The following is a 23,801-nucleotide window of genomic DNA, read 5'->3' as shown; positions in this document are numbered from 1 at the left end:
GTCGCCTCCTATCAAAACTCTGGCCAAAACTCAGGAGTATCCCACAAACCAGGAAAAGGGGGAAAAGGGAAAATGAATGTACCAATAAGTTATGGTGGAAAAATATAGCTATACATACTCTGCTGTACAAATACACAAACACTTTAATGTGCAGGGAAACGATGCACCCCCCACCAAACAAACTCGCTTGGTGGGGATTTCAAAGCAAACAAATATACATTCCCTAACTGACTGTCTCTAAGATGATCCCACCTGTAGAGAAAATGGAAGCAAAGGTTAGTCAACTGCATACACTTTGGAAAATACAAAACTATCTGCCTAGACAGTTGAGTGGAAAGACCCTCCTTTTAAAGCGACCTTTCCACTCCCTTCCCTGACTACCTCTGCTGACCAGGACCTTGACTCGCTGGGTCCTCTCCTTGGCAGTAAGAAGTCTGTACCCTAATACTGGCTAACTATGCAGAGTCCTGTGAAGAAGTGAGACACAGCACCCTCTTTCTGTCTCTCAAAGTGCTTCTTGAAGAAAACAGAGCAGGTCACAGTGCTGAATGGCCTGTAATCCTGCTGAGTCAGGGAAGTAACACAGGGGTCCTTCAGGGCACCCCCTACCAAAGTTCCTGGATACACTTGAATCTGCAACAAAATGTATATTCACCTTGTCCAAACTGTGGAAGGTTTCCCACACAGTATTTGTAATCCACAAAGACCCTGGCCCGATGGTCCAAGGGGTCTACACTGAAACTTGAATGTCTTCAACAAACTTGAAAAATCCAGCATTACATTTTCTTTGTAAAGCTCCTTGGTCAGTTGTGATGGCCAGCCGGCCATAGGTGCCTTGTTCATCTTAAACCCTGATGGCCCAGACCTGACGTGACCCATCCGGGCGGCGGACCTCCACCCTATCAATATAAATGGAGCGCACAAAGTTCCACTGGGCGTTTACAGCGTTAAACTTCTCTTTTAGCTTTTCTTCCGGGAGTCCCTGTAAGGCTTGGGAACAAACAGGAAATCCCATATAATCTCATTGCACCAGAAGTCTCTGAACTTCTCCACGAACAACATCATCTCTCTAGGTGCATACGGATAATCTTATCCATATTCAAGTGCCACCTTTTTCTGTAGCTACCTCTGCATCCGGGACAGACGGGGAAGAGTTCTCCTGTTACCCCTCCCTGGTGGAGAAAATAGAGTGGACACTCGCTGGATCATACTCTCATAGGCTGCATTCTGATCTTTTGCTCTGGCAATTTTTCCTGGAGGGGTGAGGTCTGGGATCCTCTCAACATAAGATTTACAAATGGTCACTGCTGCTTCAGGACCTGGGGAGCTGCTCCAAGCTTCTGACCCCCAGTCCCACTCCGTTTCATCCGCTGACCCCCAATCATCGATCCCCTCCTCTATCGATCCGTATTTGTATTGGAAAGATGGGGACCTGATGGGTACAAGGCCTGTTTCTTCCTCACCTCTAGTGCTAGTGGGTGAGGCTTGGGTAGCTGCAGGCTTTTCAGGCTGCCGAATACCAATGGGGGCCGATCCTGCCATTACTGCTGGGGCAGATACATCCTCCGGCCACCGGTGCTGGCATGTATCCCCTCCCTAGGGAGCTCTGCGACTGAGTCCCTTGTACACACATTAAAGGCCCACCAACTGCTGGCATGGCCTCCAGCTCCATCATCAGACGCAACATGCCCCTCCCGCCTCCGCGGAGAAACTTTAAATCAATCCCGGTCAACTCCTGAGTGAGGCCTGATTCCCACATAACATATAACTTTTTGAGTCGGCCCTCACTCTTTTCTACCCAGAGCAGCAGATACCCACACTGCCAGCATTGGACCCATGCTTGCACCTTCAGTGTTACAGCGGCACATTGAGGACATACCGCTCCTAGGAACTCCCGGCCGCCTCCCGTGCACAGCGCGAGTCCGCCTTCAGGCACCATCAGGATGCCTGTGTCCCATACTAGGGATGGATCGGGCTGATGGATCTGCTCCCAGGTCTGCCTGGCAGAGTCCTCACCCATGGTGGCAGCAATAGCGGGTACACTCTTCGGCTCTCTCACAAATGCAATGCTCCTCTCTCCTACACGTGTCTCCCGCACAGCCACACCCGAAGGAGGGGGTATTAATAGGATTCCCCTTGGTCACTCCTGATTGGCTGGATGTCCCCGCTGTCTCCACCCTTTCGCCATGTTGGGCAATGACTCCTCCTGCTAAGCAGATCTGCATGTGGCACCCTTTCCCGGGTGGTGCTGTAACTCTTCCCCTGCCATGCTCTTTTACTTTAGCCCACAGGGAAGTAGCTGCTAAGCGGATCATGTCACTTGCCAGACATGCATCCACTCTTCTCAATTGCACTAGGGCCACAACTGCGCCTTCCTTCACTGAAGCCAGCTGTCCCTCCTTGCTTAGCAAGAGTAATATCCCGCTGTTGGTCGCACGGTCGATAGTTCTCGCCCTAGTCATACATGTGCAATTTACATCTTCCATACTGTCCTCGAGGCTAGCCCCACTGCCCCTCCCGGCATGGCCGACTACGATCCTTACAGTATCAGTGCAATTACTATATAGAATGAATGTCCCGCTGTCAAATGCACGGTCGACATCAGTCCACATAGCATGCACACACATCCGGCCCCTGGCACCTCTCTTCCCGTGCCCCCGGCCTCCATCTTCACTCGTCCCCACTGGGACCTCTTCCTGTTAAGCAGTTGCAGCATTCATGTACTTTTACACTTTTTCCCCCTACTCTCCAGCACCTGACAGCAGAATACATATCATAGTCCATATCAAAGGTTCTCATCATGTTGCAGGCTTTACTTGAACATTTGCATTGCCACGAGCAACCTTTTATGTGTACTTCTAGCTTCATCCCACTCTCTCTGCCTCCTGCAGATCCGGTCTCACACTTGGCTTGATACTTGAACAACAGTTCTGGGCACAAAAATGGACTTTTCCAACTTTTTCTTCTGCTATTGCCAGGGGCAACCGGCCCAGTAACCAATGGCAAAACTCCGGACGTGCCCCCCAAAGACTTAGAATAGGCATAAGGGATTATTTATGTAATAATTATAGGTTGCCAGCAAATAGATTTACTTTACCTCTATTGCTAATGTAGCAGGTTTTCCAGGCATTGGGCCTGAGATGGGTCTGCCATTGTTACCGGAGACACCACCATTTAAGCTGAGTACCCAAGTATGAGAGTTGAGACAATGACCATTCCGCCTTCTTTGGTTTGTTTTGTTTATTTTATATTGGGGATGGGAGAAGGGAATGAGTGGGATACTCCTCTGGCTCAACTAGGTAAAACTGGGACACTTTGCAGAAAAATGCCTGTTAGCGCTGTCTTGACGCCAGCTGGATGCCGACCAATGCTTACTGACGTTTGAAGATTGCTTTATTACTGAACTACTGTGCTAGAACTTTACTTGTAACCCTCTGGTTAACTCAAAAGATCCTGAACTGTAATGAACTTGACTCTTGACACTCTCTTAAGCTCAAAAGTCCTGTAAACAGCTCCCTCCAGCCCTTCACTGACTGAGTTAGCTCCTTGTAACTGCTTGTGCTGCTGCAACTCTCAACCCTGTACATTGCACACTGCCCACAAATAGGTGTGCCATGTGTGTAGCAACATACTCAAAAAGACTTGAGGCTGTAATTGGTGCCAAAGGTGCTGCAACAGTATTGAGCAAAGGTTGTGACTACCTATGTACAGTATATGAGATTTTTTTTCGCTTTTTATTTTTAATACATTTGCAAAGATTTCAAACAAACTTCTTTCACATTGTAATTATGGGGTATTGTTTGCAGAATTATGAGGAAAATCATGAATGTAATCCATTTTGGAATAAGGCTGTAACATAACAAAATGTGGAAAAAGTGAAGCACTGTGAATACTTTCCAGATGCACTGTATATAGTACCTCACATTTTGAGACTAAGAATCCCCCCCCCCCCCCCCATCTTTGCCCACTGAATCCTTGTCCATACACAATAGAGTGTGAAAAAGGGATGGCCCGCTATGAAGCAGAGTGAAAAGCAGGTTGATTGTTACACTGGTTCTCTAATTTTCTTGATGCCTGGACTTTTTCTTTAATCCAACCAAAAGCCATATAATAAACAAACAATAAAGAATAGCTCTTATCTCTGAAAATGAAAACCATTAATGAAAGGAAAAATAACACTTGGAATATGCATTAAAATAAACTTGAATTTACCTTCATAGCTTTGAGTGTGTTACTTGTACCTTCCACTTCATCCTTGGTTTTGTGCATTAATCTTTGTAGTTTAACTAAAAATAACTGCTGGGCTCTAACAAATAAAAAAGATAATTTTGATGGAAACGTATAAGATGGATGGTTTGTATCTGAGACATAAATTGCAATGAATAAAATATAAAAATATACTTGTCCAATGTTTAAGCCTTCCTAATGGATGTATACTGTACGCATATTAGAGGTATTGATTACCATACTCTATGGTAGCTTATCAACACCTGACTGACCATAACAAAATCCTTAGATGTAAACCCCACAGATTACATTTTTCGGAAGAGATAAGTATTATCGAGGACCTCATTGACACTACTGTACCATTGCACTGCACCACCAGTACCATTCCTCAACCCACCTAAACCTCTGAAACGAAAGCGTGACAATATATTCCTAAATTCTGTATGTCTGACACCCTTATTGTAATACAAAAATATCGTAAGTAGTCCATGTTACATGTGAACTACATGTACCAGCAATCCACGGTGCATACTTTAAACCGTCAGTCTTTCAGAACCATAAATACACACCACTTGTTTATCAAAATATGTGACCTCAAGGTTAAGAGGTTAGTAATGATTGTGGGCAAGACGGTACTTTAAGACCACCGGGTAGCCTTTGACCCTTTTGCTGCCAGAGCCATTTTTGTTTTTTGCATACATGGTTAAAAAAAAAATCACATTAGGCCTGAAGATTGCATAAACCCCCCAAATATTATATATTTTCTGAAGGCAGACACCCTAGAGAATAAAATAGTGGTAGTTATCATTTTTAATTCTACACGCTTAAAGTTTTCTGAGGGAGCCTGTCAGGAGTTGGATCTTGTGAAGGCAGAGGGCAGCAGAGACCTCCCCCCCCTTTTGCAGTGTATTACACAGAGGGTCGTGCTGGTCTCATCTTCAGCATAGCCTATCACTCACAGGAGAAGGGGAGTGGCGACACAATTTCTTTGCTTGTGTCGGGTTTATGCTGTTTAGAAAATCAGGGAGGATTTCTTGAGAAGGGGATTGCTTCAAGATAGCAAACTAATATCAAACGCTTAGTTTAGCACTATTTTAAATGTATGACCAAAGGCGTTGGACGGAACCTAACGGGACATCACCACGTACAGTGGCCACTGGACGGAAAGGACTGTGTTACTGAGGATTTGCAAATTTGCAGCTGACACAACACTGAATGCGTGTTTTTAATCACTGACATGAGTGCAATATTGTTTGATTTTATAAAAAACCTCTACCAGTATATACTACACTATGAGTTTTTTTATTTCTTATATTTCCCCCAACAATGAGAGTGGAGTTGAGGAGCTGAGGTTACTAGGAGCTGCTTCGAGTGTGGATTTGTTTGGGGTTTATTACCTAAAGAACCTTTGGCTTTTCATTAATTTTAAAGCCAACAATTTCTGGTAAGCAGCCACTCCTTAACTTCATTTCACTGGACATCTTGGGAGTCTTTTGGTTTACATGTCTTCTATTCTTCTAAGTCTTCTTTTTATTGGAACCATTTTGGGAAGCATCATTTTTGCTGTTGCACATTTTTGGACTCTTTTATTTTTTTGTCTACCTGTTTGTACACTTTTTTTTATTTATGGGCTGTTTTTGAGGACTTTTTTTATCACCTTTTTTATTTCACCTTATATATCACCTTATTTATATTCTGTTTTGTATTTATGTTTCATTCATTTATGATAAGCCCTGCACTTTGTTTTGTAATATATACAGTATCTCACAAAAGTAAGTATACTCCTCACATTTTTGTAAATATTTTATTATATCTTTTTGTGTGGCAACACTGAAGTAAAGACACTTTGCTACAATGTAAAGTAGTGAGTGTAAAGCTTGTATAACAGTTTAAATTTACTGTCACCTCAAAATAACTCAACACACAGCCATTAATGTCTATACCGCTGGCAACAAAAGTTAGTACACCCCTGAGTTAAAATGTCCAAATTGGGCCCAAAGTGTCAATATTTTGTGTGGCCACCATTATTTTCCAGCACTGCCTTAACTCTCTTGGACATTGAGTTCACCAGAGCTTCACAGGTTGCCACTGGAGTCCTCTTCCACTTCTCCATGAAGACATCACCGAGCTGGTGGATATTAGAGACCTTACGCTCCTCCACCTTCCGTAAGAGGATGCCCCACAGATGCTCAATAGGGTTTAGGTCTGGAGACATGCTTGACCAGTCCATCATCTTTACCCTCTGCTTCTTTAGCAAGGCAGTGGTCATCTTGGAGGTGTGTTTGGGGTCGTTATCATGTTGGAATACTGCCCTGAGGCCCAGTCTCTGAATGGAGGGGATCATGCTCTGCTTCAGTATATCACAATACATTTTGGCATTCACTGTTCTCTCAATGAACTATAGCTCCCCAGTGCTGGCAGCACTTATGCAGCCCGTGACCATGACACTCCCACCACTATTATTGACTGTGGGCAAGACACACTTGTCTTTGTACTCCTCAACTGGTTGCCACCACACACGCTTGACACCATCTGAACCAAATACGTTTATCTTGGTCTCATCAGACTACAGGACATGGTTCCAGTCAGAGGCGTACCTAGGGTCTCCAGTGCCCTTGGCGAGGAACTGTATCGGCGCCCCCCCCCCAAGGAGAGAGAGTTTGACAGAGAGAGACGGGGGGAGGTTACAGAGAGAGGGGGCAGGTGACAGAGAAAAGGGATGACAGAGAGAAAGAGAGGGTGGGTGGCAGAGAGGGAGAGGGAGAGAGAGAGAGGGCAGGTGACAGGGAGGGAGAGAGAGAGAGGGGGGGCAGGTGACAGGGAGAGAGAGAGGGGGCAGGTGACAGGGAGAGAGAGAGAGGGGGCAGGTGACAGGGAGGGAGAGAGAGAGAGAGGGGGGGGGCAGGTGACAGGGAGAGAGAGAGGGGGGGGGCAGGTGACAGGGAGAGAGAGAGGGGGCAGGTGACAGGGAGAGAGAGAGGGGGCAGGTGACAGGGAGAGAGAGAGAGGGGGCAGGTGACAGGGAGTGAGAGAGAGAGGGCAGGTGACAGGGAGAGAGAGAGGGGGCAGGTGACAGGGAGGGAGAGAGGGCAGGTGACAGGGAGAGAGAGAGAGAGGGGGCAGGTGACAGGGAGAGAGAGAGAGGGGGGGCAGGTGACAGGGAGAGAGAGAGAGGGCAGGTGACAGGGAGAGAGAGAGGGGGCAGGTAACAGGGAGGGAGAGAGAGAGAGAGATAGGGCAGGTGACAGGGAGAGAGAGAGAGGGGGCAGGTGACAGGGAGAGAGAGGGAGAGGGCAGGTGACAGGGAGAGAGAGAGAGAGAGCAGGTGACAGGGAGAGAGATAGGGGGCAGGTGACAGGGAGAGAGAGAGAGAGAGAGAGGGCAGGTGACAGGGAGAGAGAGAGAGAGGGCAGGTGACAGGGAGAGAGAGGGGGCAGGTGTCAGGGAGAGAGAGGGTGCAGGTGTCAGGGAGAGAGAGGGGGCAGGTGACAGGGAGAGAGAGAGGGGGCAGGTGACAGGGAGAGGGGGGGCAGGTGACAGGGAGAGAGAGAGAGGGCAGGTGACAGGGAGGGGGGGCAGGTGACAGGGAGAGAGAGAGAGAGAGGGGGCAGGTGACAGGGAGAGAGAGGGGCAGGTGACAGGGAGAGAGAGAGAGAGAGTGCAGGTGACAGGGAGAGAGAGAGAGAGAGGGGGGGGCAGGTGACAGGGAGAGAGAGAGGGGGCAGGTGAAAGGGAGAGAGAGAGAGAGGGTAGGTGACAGGGAGAGAGAGAGAGGGCAGGTGACAGGGAGAGAGAGAGAGTGCAGGTGACAGGGAGAGAGAGAGAGAGAGAGAGGGCAGGTGACAGGGAGAGAGAGAGGGGGCAGGTGATAAGGAGAGAGAGAGGGGGCAGGTGATAAGGAGAGAGAGAGGGGGCAGGTGACAGGGAGGGGGGAAGGGCAGGTGACAGGGAGAGAGAGAGAGGGGGGAGGTGACAGGGAGAGGGGGGGCAGGTGACAGGGAGAGAGAGGGGGCAGGTGACAGGGAGAGGGGGGGGGGCAGGTGAAAGGGAGAGAGAGAGGGGGCAGGTGACAGGGAGAGAGAGGGGGCAGGTGACAGGGAGGGGGGGGGCAGGTGACAGGGAGAGAGAGAGGGGGCAGGTGACAGGGAGAGAAAGAGGGCAGGTGACAGGGAGAGGGGGGGCAGGTGACAGGGAGAGGGGGGGCAGGTGACAGGGAGAGAGAGAGAGGGGGCAGGTGACAGGGAGAGAGAGGGGGCAGGTGACAGGGAGGGGGGGCAGGTGACAGGGAGAGAGAGAGGGGGCAGGTGACAGGGAGAGAGAGAGGGGGCAGGTGACAGGGAGAGAGAGGGGGGGCAGGTGACAGGGAGAGAGAGCGGGCAGGTGACAGGGAGAGGGGGGGCAGGTGACAGGGAGAGGGGGGGCAGGTGACAGGGAGAGAGAGAGAGGGGGCAGGTGACAGGGAGAGAGAGGGGGCAGGTGACAGGGAGGGGGGGCAGGTGACAGGGAGAGAGAGAGGGGGCAGGTGACAGGGAGAGAGAGAGGGGGCAGGTGACAGGGAGAGAGAGGGGGGGCAGGTGACAGGGAGAGAGAGCGGGCAGGTGACAGGGAGAGAGAGAGAGGGGGCAGGTGACAGGGAGAGAGAGGGGGCAGGTGACAAGGAGAGAGAGAGGGGGCAGGTGACAGGGGGAGAGAGGGGGCAGGTGACAGGGAGAGAGAGAGGGGGCAGGTGACAGGGAGAAAGAGGGGGCAGGTGACAAGGAGAGAGAGAGGGGGCAGGTGACAAGGAGAGAGAGAGGGGGGTGACAAGGAGTGGTGGTTGTGTGCAGTGCATGACCGGATGGAGTTTTCCCAGACACATTATGGGCAGAGGACCTCCTCCCCGGAGATCACACATACCGGTCTGGGGTCCCCACACTCTCCTACCTCACAACAGTATCTCGGACTGGCTCCCCGCAGACTCTCCTGCCCCGTGAACTTGTGACAGGGCGCGCTCCCCCTCACCTCCGATCAGCAACAGCTGCATCATCTCCACTCATGTCAATGGCAGCACTTGTTCACGAGTAGCCGGGTGGGCGGGACAGCCACCTTCCAGTACAAACACAGCAGGGGGCGGGGCCGCCGCCGGATCACATCTAAAGCTGTACATATGATGGGCCGAAGGCAAGGTGAAAAAAGGGGGGGCGCCGTTCTGGCCAACCCCACGGTACGCCCCTGGTTCCAGTAATCCATGTCCTTAGTCTGCTTGTCTTCAGCAAACTTTTTGTGGGCTTTCCCTTACATCATCTTTACAAGAGGCTTCCTTCTGGGGCGACAGCCATGCAGGTCAATTTGATGCAGTGTGCGGCGTATGGTCTGAGCACTGACAGGCTGACTCCCCACCCCTTCAACCTCTACAGCAATGCTGGCACAACTCACATGTCTATTTCCCAAAAACAACCTCTGGATATGACGCTGAGCAAGTGCACTCAACTTCTTTGGTCAACCATAGCTAGGCCTGTTCTGAGTGGAACCTCTCCTGTTAAACCGCTGTATGGACTTGGCTACCGTGCTGCAACTCAGTTTCAGGATCTTGGCAATCTTCTTATATCCTAGGCCATCTTTATGTAGAGCAACATTTCTTTTTTTCAGATCCCCAGAGAGTTCTTTGTTATGAGGTGCCATGTTGAAATTCCAGAGACCAGTATGAGAGAGTGAGAGGGATAACACCAAATTTAACACACCTGCTCCCCATTCACACCTGATACCTTGTAACACGAATGGGTCACATGACACAGGGGAGGGAAAATGGCTATTTGGGCCCATATTGGACATTTTCAATTAGGGGTGTACTCACTTTTGTTGCCAGCGGTTTAGACATTAATGGCTGTGTGTTGAGTTATTTTGAGAGGACAGCACATTTACACTGTTATACAAGCTGTACAACTTTACATTGTAGCAAAGTGTAATTTCTTCAGTGTTGTCACATGAAAAGATATAAAAAAATATTTACAAAAATGTGAGGGATGTACTCACTTTTGTGAGATACTGTATATACTGTATATATATATATACAGTGCCTTGCGAAAGTATTCACCCCCCTTGAACTTTGCGACCTTTTGCCACATTTCAGGCTTCAAACATAAAGATATAAAACTGTAATTTTTTGTGAAGAATCAACAACAAGTGGGACACAATCATGAAGTGGAACGAAATTTATTGGATATTTCAAACTTTGTTAACAAATAAAAAACTGAAAAATTGGGCGTGCAAAATTATTCAACCCCTTTACTCTCTCTCCATAAGTTCAGTGAGGATCTCTGAATGATTCAATGTTGACCTAAATGACTAATGATGATAAATAGAATCCACCTGTGTGTAATCAAGTCTCCGTATAAATGCACCTGCACTGTGATAGTCTCAGAGGTCCGTTTAAAGCGCAGAGAGCATCATGAAGAACAAGGAACACACCAGGCAGGTCCGAGATACTGTTGTGGAGAAGTTTAAAGCCGGATTTGGATACAAAAAGATTTCCCAAGCTTTAAACATCCCAAGGAGCACTGTGCAAGCGATAATATTGAAATGGAAGGAGTATCAGACCACTGCAAATCTACGAAGACATGGCCGTCCCTCTAAACTTTCAGCTCATACAAGGAGAAGACTGATCAGAGATGCAGTCAAAAGGCCCATGATCACTCTGGATGAACTGCAGAGATCTACAGCTGAGGTGGGAGACTCTGTCCATAGGACAACAATCAGTCGTATACTGCACAAATCTGGCCTTTATGGAAGAGTGGCAAGAAGAAAGCCATTTCTTAAAGATATCCATAAAAAGTGTCGTTTAAAGTTTGCCACAAGCCACCTGGGAGACACACCAAACATGTGGAAGAAGGTGCTCTGGTCAGATGAAACCAAAATTTAACTTTTTGGCAACAATGCAAAACTTTATGTTTGGCGTAAAAGTAACACAGCTCATCACCCTGAACACACTATCCCCACTGTCAAACATGGTGGTGGCAGCATCATGGTTTGGGCCTGCTTTTCTTCAGCAGGGACAGGGAAGATGGTTAAAATTGATGGGAAGATGGATGGAGCCAAATGCAGGACCATTCTGGAAGAAAACCTGATGGAGTCTGCAAAAGACCTGAGACTGGGACGGATATTTGTCTTCCAACAAGACAATGATCCAAAACATAAAGCAAAATCTACAATGGAATGGTTCACAAATAAACATATCCAGGTGTTAGAATGGCCAAGTCAAAGTCCAGACCTGAATCCAATCGAGAATCTGTGGAAAGAACTGAAAACTGCTGTTCACAAACGCTCTCCATCCAACCTCACTGAGCTCGAGCTGTTTTGCAAGGAGGAATGGGAAAAAATTTCAGTCTCTCGATGTGGAAAACTGATAGAGACATACCCCAAGCGACTTACAGCTGTAATCGCAGCAAAAGGTGGCGCTACAAAGTATTAACTTAAGGGGGCTGAATAATTTTGCACGCCCAATTTTTCAGTTTTTTATTTGGTAAAAAAGTTTGAAATATCCAATAAATTTTGTTCCACTTCATGATTGTGTCCCACTTGTTGTTGATTCTTCACAAAAAATTACAGTTTTATATCTTTATGTTTGAAGCCTGAAATGTGGCAAAAGGTCGCAAAGTTCAAGGGGGCCGAATACTTTCGCAAGGCACTGTATATATATATATTCACACTAAGAGCAAAGTGGCTCATTGTATGTTTGTTTCTTGGCACCCCTACTGCTGCTCGACACACCTTCCTCCTCTGATGGTGTTAGTGCAAACCACTTCTCTCTTCTAACTTTGAAAAGTAACAGGCTAACTGCAATGCACATCCTGTCAAATGTCCACATGCACAACATTTCCAAAAAAATTTTTTTTTGGTGCTAAAATTACTTTGCTGTCCCCTTTCACTATTGTGATCCTGTCAGTTATGAGCTAAAAACGAAAATACTGTGAACACTGAGGCAATATAGGCAATTTTGGGGCCTGCTCACCCCAAAGCTACAGGGGTTACCAAAGTGTTCACTGTCTGACCCCCTACTCAGACTGTAAATAAACAGGATTTTACCAAAGAAGAATTGAGGTCCAATGCATTATAGAGAAAGATTATTTTCTGTTTTTAAAAGCCACCAGTTAAAGTATATGTAAGCCCTAATCTATTTTTAAGCATGCACTGTATACAATTTTTTAAATCAAATAATTTTTTGTGAATCTGTTGCAAAGTTTTTATGCAGAGATTCTGCAAGTAACAGGATGACCAGTTTCCTGCTGACAGTGCTAGGCCACTGCCTCTCAATTAGCAGCAGCATTGTCAACCTGCTTTGCGAGCTCCTTAAAGCCCCGTACACACGTACCGATCGTCGGCGAACGATCGGCCGTCTTTTGTCCCCGGGCTGTCGGTGTCTGTTGAAAAGTGCAAAGACAGCACAAGAATTTTGTCCGCCGACTACAGCCAACTGCAGAAGTGATGTCATGTAATGGTTAACTTTCCCTGTGTTTTTTCTTTTCTGAGCATGCCCAGTCTTGAAAATCTGCGGTCTGTCGGCCGAATTCTGTACTGACTGGCGAACAATCGGCCGCTCTGGTGTCGGCATACAAAAATTTAAATGCTTGCATGACAGATTCTTTTCGGCCGAATGTGCGCTGTCGGCTGTCGGAGGCTTCATACTAACAAGCCTACAATCGGCAGATCGGTCGTCGGCCGAAGCTTTTCGGCCGACGATCGGTACGTGTGTACGGGCCTTTAGTGGGCTATTGGCCTGTCTGTCCACTAGGCAGCCCAATGACCAACTGAAGGAGCTTTCACAGTTCATGGGGTGCATCAGTGACCATACGATGGAGTGCAAACTGGAATCTGGGTATCCAACGTGGGTAACGTTGTCCTTTGCAACTGATTCGCAAAAAATGATTTGCTTGAGAAACTGTATAAAGTGAGACATGATGTCACAAATCTTGAAAAATAAATGTAGCGTTTACATACACTATAACAAACACGAAATATGTTATAGTGTTATACTAATTGATTTGCTATATAATACAGTATATACACAATTCTGATCTGCTTTATATGTTGTTCTGTATGTTATATATTTTCACACTGCTTTACAGTATACAGTGTGCTGTACATTATATATCACATACTAACCAGCTATATACTCCAAAACCACATAACAACCTATATATACAGCATGTAAATTTGACTACATACCTGCTGTAGCTTGGAATTGTTCCAATATCCATGTTTCGTACTGTAAATGGATCAACTCTAGCACAAAGCCACTCATACCTTCCCTGATGCATAGTGTCCAGAACATGTACAATATCATCACAGTTTACAGAAAGTGAGCAGCTGTCAAGATGACTTGAAATGTTTAAATTTAAGCGTATATAAAAGGAGTCCCCTGATCGAACTTTCCCTTCTTCCAGATCTTTCAATAGTTTACTGTATCCTGCAACACAAAGTGCGTCAATAGCAATAATTCATTTTACAGTGAATAATTGATAAGTAGTCATCTTTTGTCCAATGTCCAACACTGAATGTTGTATTTTTTTTTAAAATAGTGAAACGAATTCAAAAAGCATAATATTTGTACATTTTAATCAGGGCTCAAGTCCTGCAGGAACGCATAGGAATGGCGTTCCTATACTTTTTCCACAGCAGGAACGCCGTTCCCCTTAGCAGTAGGGATGATCGAACTTTTGAAAAGTTCGGTTCGGCCAGAACACCCGAACTTCCCGAAAGTTCGGTTCGGATTCCAGAACCCCATTGAAATCAATGGGACCCGAACTTCTGGAATCAAAAAACACCATTTTGAAGCCCTAAAACCCAATAAATGCCCCTAAAAAGTGCCCAGGGTTCTGGGTCATGCCCCAGGGACTATTAATCACACAAAAAAAAGTTCTTAAAAATTTTCGTTTTTGATAGAGAGCCAATTATTGAAAAAATTATTGAAAAAAAAATTAGATTTCTTTGGATTTATTGGATTTAGTGTCTGTGGGGTCTAAAAAGTGTACCTGTGAAGTTTCAGCTCTGTAGCATGTCCAGAACCAGAAAAAAAAGATAATTTTTCTTAGAATTTTTAGTAGCGCAGGGATGTGGTTCCGCTCCTTTCACACCTGGGCATTTTTGTTGCAGGCGTTTATAAGGCATTTTTTGGGCGTCTTTGGAGACAGGCATGACATCTGAACTTCTGTATAGGGATATATATACACGCACACACATATATATATATACACATATACACATACACACATATAGGTGTGAAAGGAGCGGAACCCCATCCCTGCGCTACTGAAATTATTTCAGTAGCGCAGGGATGGGGTTCTGCTCCTTTCACACCTATATGTGTGTATGTGTATATGTGTATATACACCCCTATACAGAAGTTCAGATGTCATGCCTACCTCCAAAGACGCCCAAAAAATGACCAATAAACACCTGCAACAAAAACGCCCAGGAAATTCTAAGACAAATGATCTTTTTTTTCTGGTGATCACCCTTACATGGAAGAGTTCGTCACCCTGGCATAGCAGTCAGAGTCAGTTCACCCTAAACTACACTACGGTCACCCTGACACTTAACACTTTCCCTACAGAAACTAGATTATTTAATCTAACTATAGTGGTATATAGTACCCTAACTACACTGCATATCCCTTTCCTCACACTAATAATTGCAAAATGACACTGAAGCAGCAGAAATGCTTCCACTCTATTCCACAGCCTCTGTAATACAGTGCTAGAGATTTGGCGGGGCTATGTTATATACTGGGGGGCGTATTCACTCCTGATTGGCCTCTGGACCCTCTAGTCACTCCAATCTGCTTTTACTGATGTTTCTGGGCCAATCACGTGCTTTTAAAGCCAAGTTCCTGTCCCATTGCATTTTGGGCGGTTCTGATGGCCGAATTCCGAACTTTTACCGCAAAAAGTTCCGAATTTGGCCGAATTTCGAACAGCCAAGCAGAGAGGAGGACACTGTCAGGGGGTAATTTAAAAGGAGGCAGCTGTAGAGGAGGACATTACTGTGTGTGTGGGGGGGGGGGGGTTAAGATGGCAGAGGAGAACATTACTGGGGGGGTGAAGATGGCAGAGGAGGACATTACTGTGGGGAGGGGGTGAAGAGGGCAAAGGAGGACATTACTGTGGGGGGGGGGGGTGAACGGGGCAGAGGAGGACATCACTGTGGGGGGGGGATAAAGGGGGCAGAGGAGGGGACGACACTACTGTGGGGGGGGTGAAGGGGACAGAGGAGGACATTAATGTGGGGTGGGGGGGTGAAGGGGTATAGAAGGACACTGCTGTGGGGGTGAAGGGGGGCAGAGGAGGACATTACTATGGGGGGGGTGAAGGGGGAGGAGGAGGACATTACTGTGGGGGGGGTGGTGGGGGCAGAGGAGGACATTAGGACATTGCTGTGGGGTTGAAGGGGGCAAAGGAGGACATTATTCTGGGGGGGTGAAGGGGGCAGAGGAGGAAATTATTGTGGGGGGGGGGGGTGAAGGCAGCAGAGGAGGACACTACTGTGGGGGGGGGGGGGGTTAAGGGGGCAGAGGAAGGACATTACTGTGGGGGGCAGTGTTGCCAACCGCCCAATAATTTACAGGCTGGCCATAAATATCTGTTACCGACAGCGGCGCCTGTAAAAAATATGGCTGTCCACATCCTCTAACCATCTCCTGTACCATGTCTGCAGCCTCTAACCACTGCCTGTACCATGTCCACAGCCTCTAACCATCTCCTGTACCATGTCTGCAGCTTCTGACCATCTCCTGTACCATGTCTGCAGCCTCTGACTATCTCCTGTACCATTTCTGCAGCCTCTAACCATCTCCTGTACCATGCCTGCAGCCTCTGACCATCTCCTGTACTATGTCTGCAGCCTTTGACCACCTCCTGTATCATGTCCGCAGCCTCTGACCACTTCTTGTTTGCATCCTCTAACCACCTCCTGTACCATGTCTGCAGCCTCTAATTACCTCCTGTACCATGTCTGCAGTCTCTAACCATCTCTTGTATCATGTCCGCAATCTCTGACCATCTCTTGTTTTTTATCATGTCTGCAGTCTGGAGTACAGACTAGAGTCAAGAGTGGGAGCGCCGTCGGGATAGGGGTCACGGGAGAAGTCAGACATGTGTGGACTGTGGAGAGGAGACTATAGGATAAAACACGAGCCACCGAACTTGAGCCGACTGGCTGAGCCCTGCACGGTGCACCTGAGAGGTCAGTGACCATGCTGCCAGGCTAGTCTGAGGGGGGGGTCACTAATGTAAGGGGGGAGTGAAAACAATAATGTAAGGGGGCACTGATAGAAAGGTTCCCCCTTATATCAGGACCCCCCCCAACTTAGTGCATTCAGTCTGCGGAGGGTGGTCTCTGGTCACTAGAGTCCACCCCCACATCAGAGTTCCCGGCATTCCCCTTTACATCAGACTGCAGGATTCCCCCTTACAGTGCAATGGGAAACTCTGTGGATGCTGATGTGAAGGGGAACTCTGATGTAAAAGGTAAAGGGCAATGCTGCAGACCCTGATGTAAGTGGGACCTCTGATGTAAAGGGGAATGCAGTGGACTCTGATAAAAGGTAGTCTCTGGTCACCAGAGCCCCCCGTATATCAGAGTTCCCCTTTAGATCATGATCTGCAGCATTCCCCTTCCCTTGCACTGTAAGGGGGAATTCTGAAGACTCTGATGTAAGGAGGAACTCTGTGCTGGCTGGGTTATATTAACCTGACCTTCGTGTAAATGAAGAAATATGTTTTTTTACTTTTGTTTAACTTAAACACATTGGTAATAGCACTAGCTACATGTTTATAGTTTAAATATTGATATTTGCACTGTTTAGCCATTTTAGGTACTTTTTTTGAAGTGTCAGTGGGGGGTGGGGGGCAATCTTGGGTGAGTTCCCACATTTTTTTTCCCAGGACTTGACCCCTGATTTTAATATTGTTTGTTACTTTACCTTCATTGTTTAATTTATAATGAACAGTAACCAGTCCTTTACATCTTTGTATAGCCCAGTGAGCTTCTTCTTTTGTACATGAGTCCATGGGTACACTTTGCTTTTTTCCTTTAATGAATCCATCTAACTGTGAAAATAAATATAAAACTCTAATTAACAATATGCATTTTTTAAAAGTACTTTAAAGGCAGTGATTTTACAAGGGGAGGGTGCCCCTAATAAGTGTACCTTTCAATTATACTTTAAAAGACAAAGATCTGGATAGATTCCAATCTAATATAGCACCTGTTTTTTAAGGTAAGAAATATGAAAACATGGCAAAATCCATACTATATGAAACTAATTGTATAATCGATCCATAGATGCAGTCTTAAATGATTCTGCATTGATGCAGAGAACAGCTGCATTGCAATTGCACTCCCCTGTCAGAGTCCTCCCCTCCCTCCTCCTTTCCATGTCTAAACGTGTATCTGTAATCACAAAGAGCGGGGATCTAATGCTGTGACACTGACCTTTGATCTGCAATGCCCAGCGGCCGCTGTAACTATGATAGACAGCACACTGATACAATGCTGGGAAGTTAAATCAGTGTCACTTGTAACCTTAGGAGCCAGACCAGGAGGTGGGACTTTGTTGACAGTGGGCACCAGGCAATTCAAATCTAAGCTCCGTGTCACAGCGGGAGATCCCTGTGTGATTCAGGCACTGGTAGGCTGCATTGATGGGCACTGATGAGGCTGAATTGATGGGCACTGATTGGCTGCATTGATGAGCACTGATAAGGCTGCACTGAGGGCTCTTATGAGGCTGCATTAATGGGCACTCATAAGGCTGCACTGATGGGCATTGATAGGCTATATTGATGGGCACTGATGAGGATGCAATGATGGGCACTGATGAGGCTGCACTGATGGGCACTAATGAGGCTGCACTGATGGGCACTGGTAAGGCTGCATTGATGGGCACTGGTAAGGCTGCACTGATGGGCACTGATAGGCTGCATTGATGGGCACTGATAAAGGGTTTCACTGATGGGCACTGGTGAGGCTGCACTGCTGGGCACTGATAGGCTGCATTGATGGGGACTGATAAGGCTGCATTTATGGGCACTGATAAGGCTGCACTGATGGGCAATGTTAGGCTGCACTGATGGGCTGCATTGATAAGGCTGCACTGATGGGTACTGGTGAGGCTGCACTGATGGGTACTGGTGAGGCTGCACTGATGGGTACTGGTGAGGCTGCACTGATGGCCACATATAAGGCTACACTAATGGGCATTGGTGAGGCTGCACTGATGAGGCTGCACTGATGGCCACATATAAGGCTGCACTAATGGACACTGATAGGTTGCACTGATGGGTTTTTGATTAAAACCATGGCAGTAATCATGATGGATCATGATGCATTGTGGAATCGAATTGAAGCGTTGACAGGATAATCTTAATCCAATCGTGAGACCAGTGAAGATGCGCACCTCTAATATCGAGCACATATTATTCAAAGAGGTCATCAGCTGTGGTGAGTTATATTGTTATTATTCTTTTATAATTATGTGAGCATAGTGGTGAAAGTTACATCCTTCATTTGTTTGCAAATATCACAGGGATTCTTCTTTTGGATACAAGTGCTGCATACTGACTTGTCCATTCTCAGGTCTGAGTGTTCCTGGCCCAACCCCAGTGAGCTTCTCCTCTTTTTCCCTTTTTTCTCCTACCCTTCCTATCAGGTTCCCCCTTTTCTCTTTTATCCTCCTTGGTATCACCCTTTCTGTTTTTCTTCTCTTGTGTTTCCCAGATGCCCGCCACAGTGTTTATCTTGCTTCCCAAGTTTCCCTACTCCTTATCCTTTGAATCTTGAGACTGAAAGCCCAAAGGAATGCTATTTGTTAGTTAACATTACATTTGCCAAAACAGAATACCTCCATGTACTGCTAAAGCTACATGCCACCTCTGTTCGTCTGCAATAAATGGTAGTAAAATCTGTTTGAAAAGGCAATACAAATTATTATTGAAAATAATAGACTTGATTATAAGGAACTCAGCTGCTTGTCTATGATACCCCTTAATATCAGGAATCTACACTGAAGACAAATTATACTATTTATAAGCTCTCTTCTGAATGGCTCTCCTTCAATAAATCTTACTTGGGTCAATAGAAATTGTAACCATATCCAGATTATATAATGACCAACTTCTTACCTACAGTATATAGTCACATTATACAGTTCTCAAACCCTTCTATTTTTAGCAATGTACTAGCACTGAAAACAAACCTATTTTTAATCCTAGACCCTGATACTTGGAAACATGTTTGTGAGAATACAAGATCTACATCATATATGTCAGTTACCATAAAACATTTTATATTTCAATATGTTTATTAGTTTTGCAAAGGTATAAGTTACAATTACTAACCATAACTCAAGACCTCCCCATATAGGAGGATAATATACAAAAGTCCTCAGGGAGCAACACAGTTTCAGATAACATATCCATGTAGTCAGTGACCAGAAACAAATTCAGGTATAAAGACAGTGACGACATGACATCCATAGTGCAGTTGAAGGGCCTCGTAATGTTAAATGTGGTATTATACTCATTACGCAGAAGAGTAAACAGAAAATTTGTTTAAAAAGGTACATAGATTAACGGTCAAAAACTTTGCACAATGAACTAATATAAAAGTCGTAAACTGATGAGCACTCACCTGAAAACCTGAGTATATTGTAACAGAGGAGAAGGAAGAAAGAAAGAAAGAAAGAAAGAAAGAAAGAAAGAAAGAAAGAAAGAAAGAAAGAAAGAAAGAAAGAGAAAGAAAGAAAGAAAGAAAGAAAGAAAGAAAGAAAGAAAGAGAAAGAAAGAAAGAAAGAAAGAAAGAAAGAAAGAAAGAAAGAAAGAAAGAAAGAAAGAAAGAAAGAAAGAAAGAAAGAGAGAAGGAGGGAAAGTAGTGTAGCACTACTCCCAAGGGAGCTGCTGAGTGTGGGTCCCCCTAGGTTACCGCTAGCAACAACAGTACCTTTAAGCATATTTCCAAGTGTGTTTACCTCAGACAAGGACCAATCTAGTTTCTTTGGTTTTTTGGTATTATTAAGAACTTGGGTAGGAGAAGGGATGAGTGGGATACTCCAACCAACTGAACTATGCACAATAGGCAGGGACGATGCAAAAAGTGCTGTCTGACGCTGGTTAATGCTGACTGAGCTGGTCACGGCTAGGCCGCTTACTTTACTTTGCCTTTTGACTGTGAAATAGGATGATAAGCTTCCTGAGGTAATCTGTCTGCTGAGGCAAGCTGTATCCTGACATAAACTGTATTACTGAACACTTCAGGGCCCTTCCTGGTGCCCCCTTTACTCCCTAATCTTCAGGGCTTGAACACTGGCACCCCCTTTACTATATCACTCTGGGTAAGCTGGCTCCCTGTTCCCCTTGACCTCTCTGGAGTGGCCCCCTCTCTTAGGCAGACCCCTGGGCAGATCTTGAGTACTCACGATACTGTTTTTCCAGAACTCTGCCCAGCAGCTCCACTCGGTCAGCATACACACTGGATTCTCTGCAGGTCAGCTCAACCCCTGGTCCCTAGGCTGACTGCCTGGACCACCTTTCTCCCTTCAGCAGGAGGAGAGACAGCCGTCACCTCCTCCTGGGACATTGCTCCCGCCAAAAGACCCTCTGCCTAAAGTGCTCTTCGCTTTTATTTCCAATCCCATCATGCACCTCTCCAGGTGCCAACCCACTGGGACGGTTACAAAAGCCTGTGTATCATTGGCCAGGTTTCCACACTGTCCAACAGGCCTCCCCATTGGATACAGTGGGGACGCTCCCTCAGACCAGATGAATACACACTGAGCACACTGAGCAGACCTAACTAAAGATCAAGCTCCTCTGATAAGCAGATGAAGCAATTATGGTTTTTCCTGCTGCTTCCCTGTTAAGCAGAAAATACCAAACTATATCTTCTATCTAGCACCTGACCAGGAGGGTCCTACAGTAGTAAAAAGAAGAGTAAGAGCAGTTAAGGTACTATCCCCCCCCCCCCCTCTCTCAGCCATCCACCAAAAGGTACTGTATCCATGGCTGCCATGTTTTATGAAATTTAGTTTGATTATTTACTAGAGAACATAATAATGAGATGGCACGTGACCCTAAGGGAGAAACACAAATATTGCTATACAAGTACCCCTATGGTTCTAGAGCAGTGATGGTGAACTTTGGCACCCCAGATGTTTTAGATCTACATTTCCCATGATGCTCATGCACTCAAATATGAATATTCATTCATTTGAGATGGTTGTGCCTATTCCATTCTCTATAGAACTATTCATTTCAATTATTGTGTTTTTCACCAAGACTATGTTTATGTTACTGAATGCTCCAATAACACCTCTAAAGAGGCTTCAAAGAAAACATGAGAAAATAGATTTTTTAAAGTGGTGCATGGGATGATAAAGTTGAAAACACTGGGCTAGTATTTACAGAATGTTTGAAATTCATTTACCATCACTATATCTTCCATAATGCCACAATACTAAGTGTACTATCCACCAAAAACAAGTTTTCAAACTTGTACGTAACACCTAAGAAAATAATTGTTAGCATATATAAAGTCATACACTTACAAATAAAAGTTGATGTCCCTCTTTCAGACCTGCTTTTTCTGCACCTGAATCGGGTTTAACAGAACCAATAAAAATGCCTCTTTCATTTCCACCAACCAATGTGATTTCCATCATTAGATTATCTCCATCCAATGTGGCAAGCACTACGCAATGATTGGTGCTCCTGGGTGGTCCTGTAGATGTTACAGATGGACGGAAGGGCCTGCAACAGAGAATTGTGTCCACGATATTAACAAGAGGGTCTTTAATGTATAATTGAAGACTTAACACAACTGTCAATAATGTTCAGTGGTACTTGTAACAGTATACTTCAAATGTGCACAGAAACACAGTACCACCACCACCACATATAGTATGCCTTCCACGCAAGAGGCAAATAGATTGTTTTATTACACATCATGGTATAAAGTGTTTTACACATGTACAGTATGTAATTTCCAAGGTCAGATTAAAGCAAACTTTAAAATGGTATTGAACCCAGGACTCTGCATTCACTATATCTGCTCTCCCACAGTACACAAACCCTGGAAATGCCATTTTTTTAGTAAATATAAACTGCTAAATTAATTTTCTCATCAGCAGTGAATAGCAGTCTTGTTACTGTACCTCTATCAGTGTCTAATTAAAGCTTGTAGGAAGAGTTTTCATTCTCCTCTGACTGTCCTGTGAGGCTGCTGGACCCCTGACCCTCTGTCTGGACAGTGCCGATTGGCCCTGGGCTGATCACATGCACCCTCCCAAGGGGAAAAAAAAAAATCTCTAGCAATACACACTAAACTGAGCATGTGCAGAGTGCCCCCAAGGCCCTGTACTGTCAGAAGATGGATTGGGGACAGTAAAAGAAGGGGCGAATCAGAGAAGACAAGATCGAACAGCCTTTTTACACAATGCGCAGGATTAACCCTTTAGGTTCCATAGTGAGTATAACAAGCATGCTTTACTACATATACACACTGATTTTACTGTTATGGGTTTAATAACACTAAGCTTTAAAAAGAAAAAACTATGCTTGCCTAAGACCAGGTAAGCCTAGTCACATGCTATTTTCTTTACTAGTCAGTAAAGCATTGTCTGCATCTGTAATTCTTGTTTTTTTTTTTACTTTGTTTTTATTTGCATATAAAATTTTAATTTACAACAGTATTTCACCAATTAAGATTAGGATTCACATATTACATAATAAAGTTATGTAAAAAAAAAAAAAAAAAAAGGAAATACAGTGATTCATATATTAAATATCATAAATATTTTCCCTTTTTCTCCCTCCCCCCCTTCCCAGAATTCCTCCCCTTCTTGCCAACAACTTCCATTCTACAGTGCCTCCCCATGGTAGATATGCTTAACTATTTAATTCAATATATTTAGTTGATTTTTTAAATTCTTTCCATTTTCCCCATTTTCTTTTCATATTTCTTGGGATCTCCTCTTGTGTATTACATACATATTCCATATTAAAGTTGTTATTTATCTTTTTACACCATTCCTTTATTTTCGGGCTCTCCTTTTCTCTCCACTTTTTTGGTATGGTTCCTTTTGCTATATTCAGCATGGTAATAATGTAATTCTTGTTATACTTTATTCCTATTATGTCAACTTTAAGGCTAGGACCTGCCACTGGAACTAAGTCATACCCACCAACCTTTCCCCTGTCCACTGAGATCTTCACTATGGGACAAAGATATGCTATGACTGAATTGGGCTGGCTAATGGGTAGAGCTTAGCTACAGGAGACAGGACGTTAGCCATAAAGTAAAATAGAAAACCAGGTGCAACAAATAGTCTTTCCTGGTGCCTCCATGGCAGCATACTAGTGATAGAGCTCTGCCTCTACTCCTCCCTCAGGACCAGTGAGCAGTGTTGCCAACCGCCCGTAGATTTACGGACAGCCCGTAAAAACAGGGCACTTTTCTCCTGCCCGTAAATGCCCGTAGCAGGAGAAAAGTGCCAGTAAATCTACGGCGGCGGCGGCGGCGGCAAGGTTAGAACTGCGCATGCACGG

The 23,801-nt window shown here is 45.4% G+C and overlaps 1 protein-coding gene across 1 annotated transcript in view; it reads right to left on the bottom strand.

Moving 5' to 3' along the window:
• CARD11 (caspase recruitment domain family member 11) overlaps window positions 1–23,801 on the bottom strand; it is a 249,849-nt gene that overhangs the window by 30,531 nt on the left and 195,517 nt on the right. The window contains exons 15-18 of the mRNA XM_082261196.1: window positions 21,803–22,004; window positions 17,183–17,309; window positions 13,429–13,669; window positions 4,213–4,306 (exon numbers count right to left, since the gene is read on the bottom strand). Of these exons, the coding sequence (XP_082117322.1) occupies window positions 4,213–4,306; window positions 13,429–13,669; window positions 17,183–17,309; window positions 21,803–22,004 (664 nt within the window). The remainder of the gene's footprint in view (window positions 1–4,212; window positions 4,307–13,428; window positions 13,670–17,182; window positions 17,310–21,802; window positions 22,005–23,801) is intronic.

Source organism: Pelophylax lessonae (genome assembly GCF_965119305.1).
Source record: "Pelophylax lessonae genome assembly, chromosome: 6".
NCBI classification, from domain to species: domain Eukaryota; kingdom Metazoa; phylum Chordata; class Amphibia; order Anura; family Ranidae; genus Pelophylax; species Pelophylax lessonae.
This window is presented reverse-complemented; position numbering and strand designations above follow the sequence as displayed.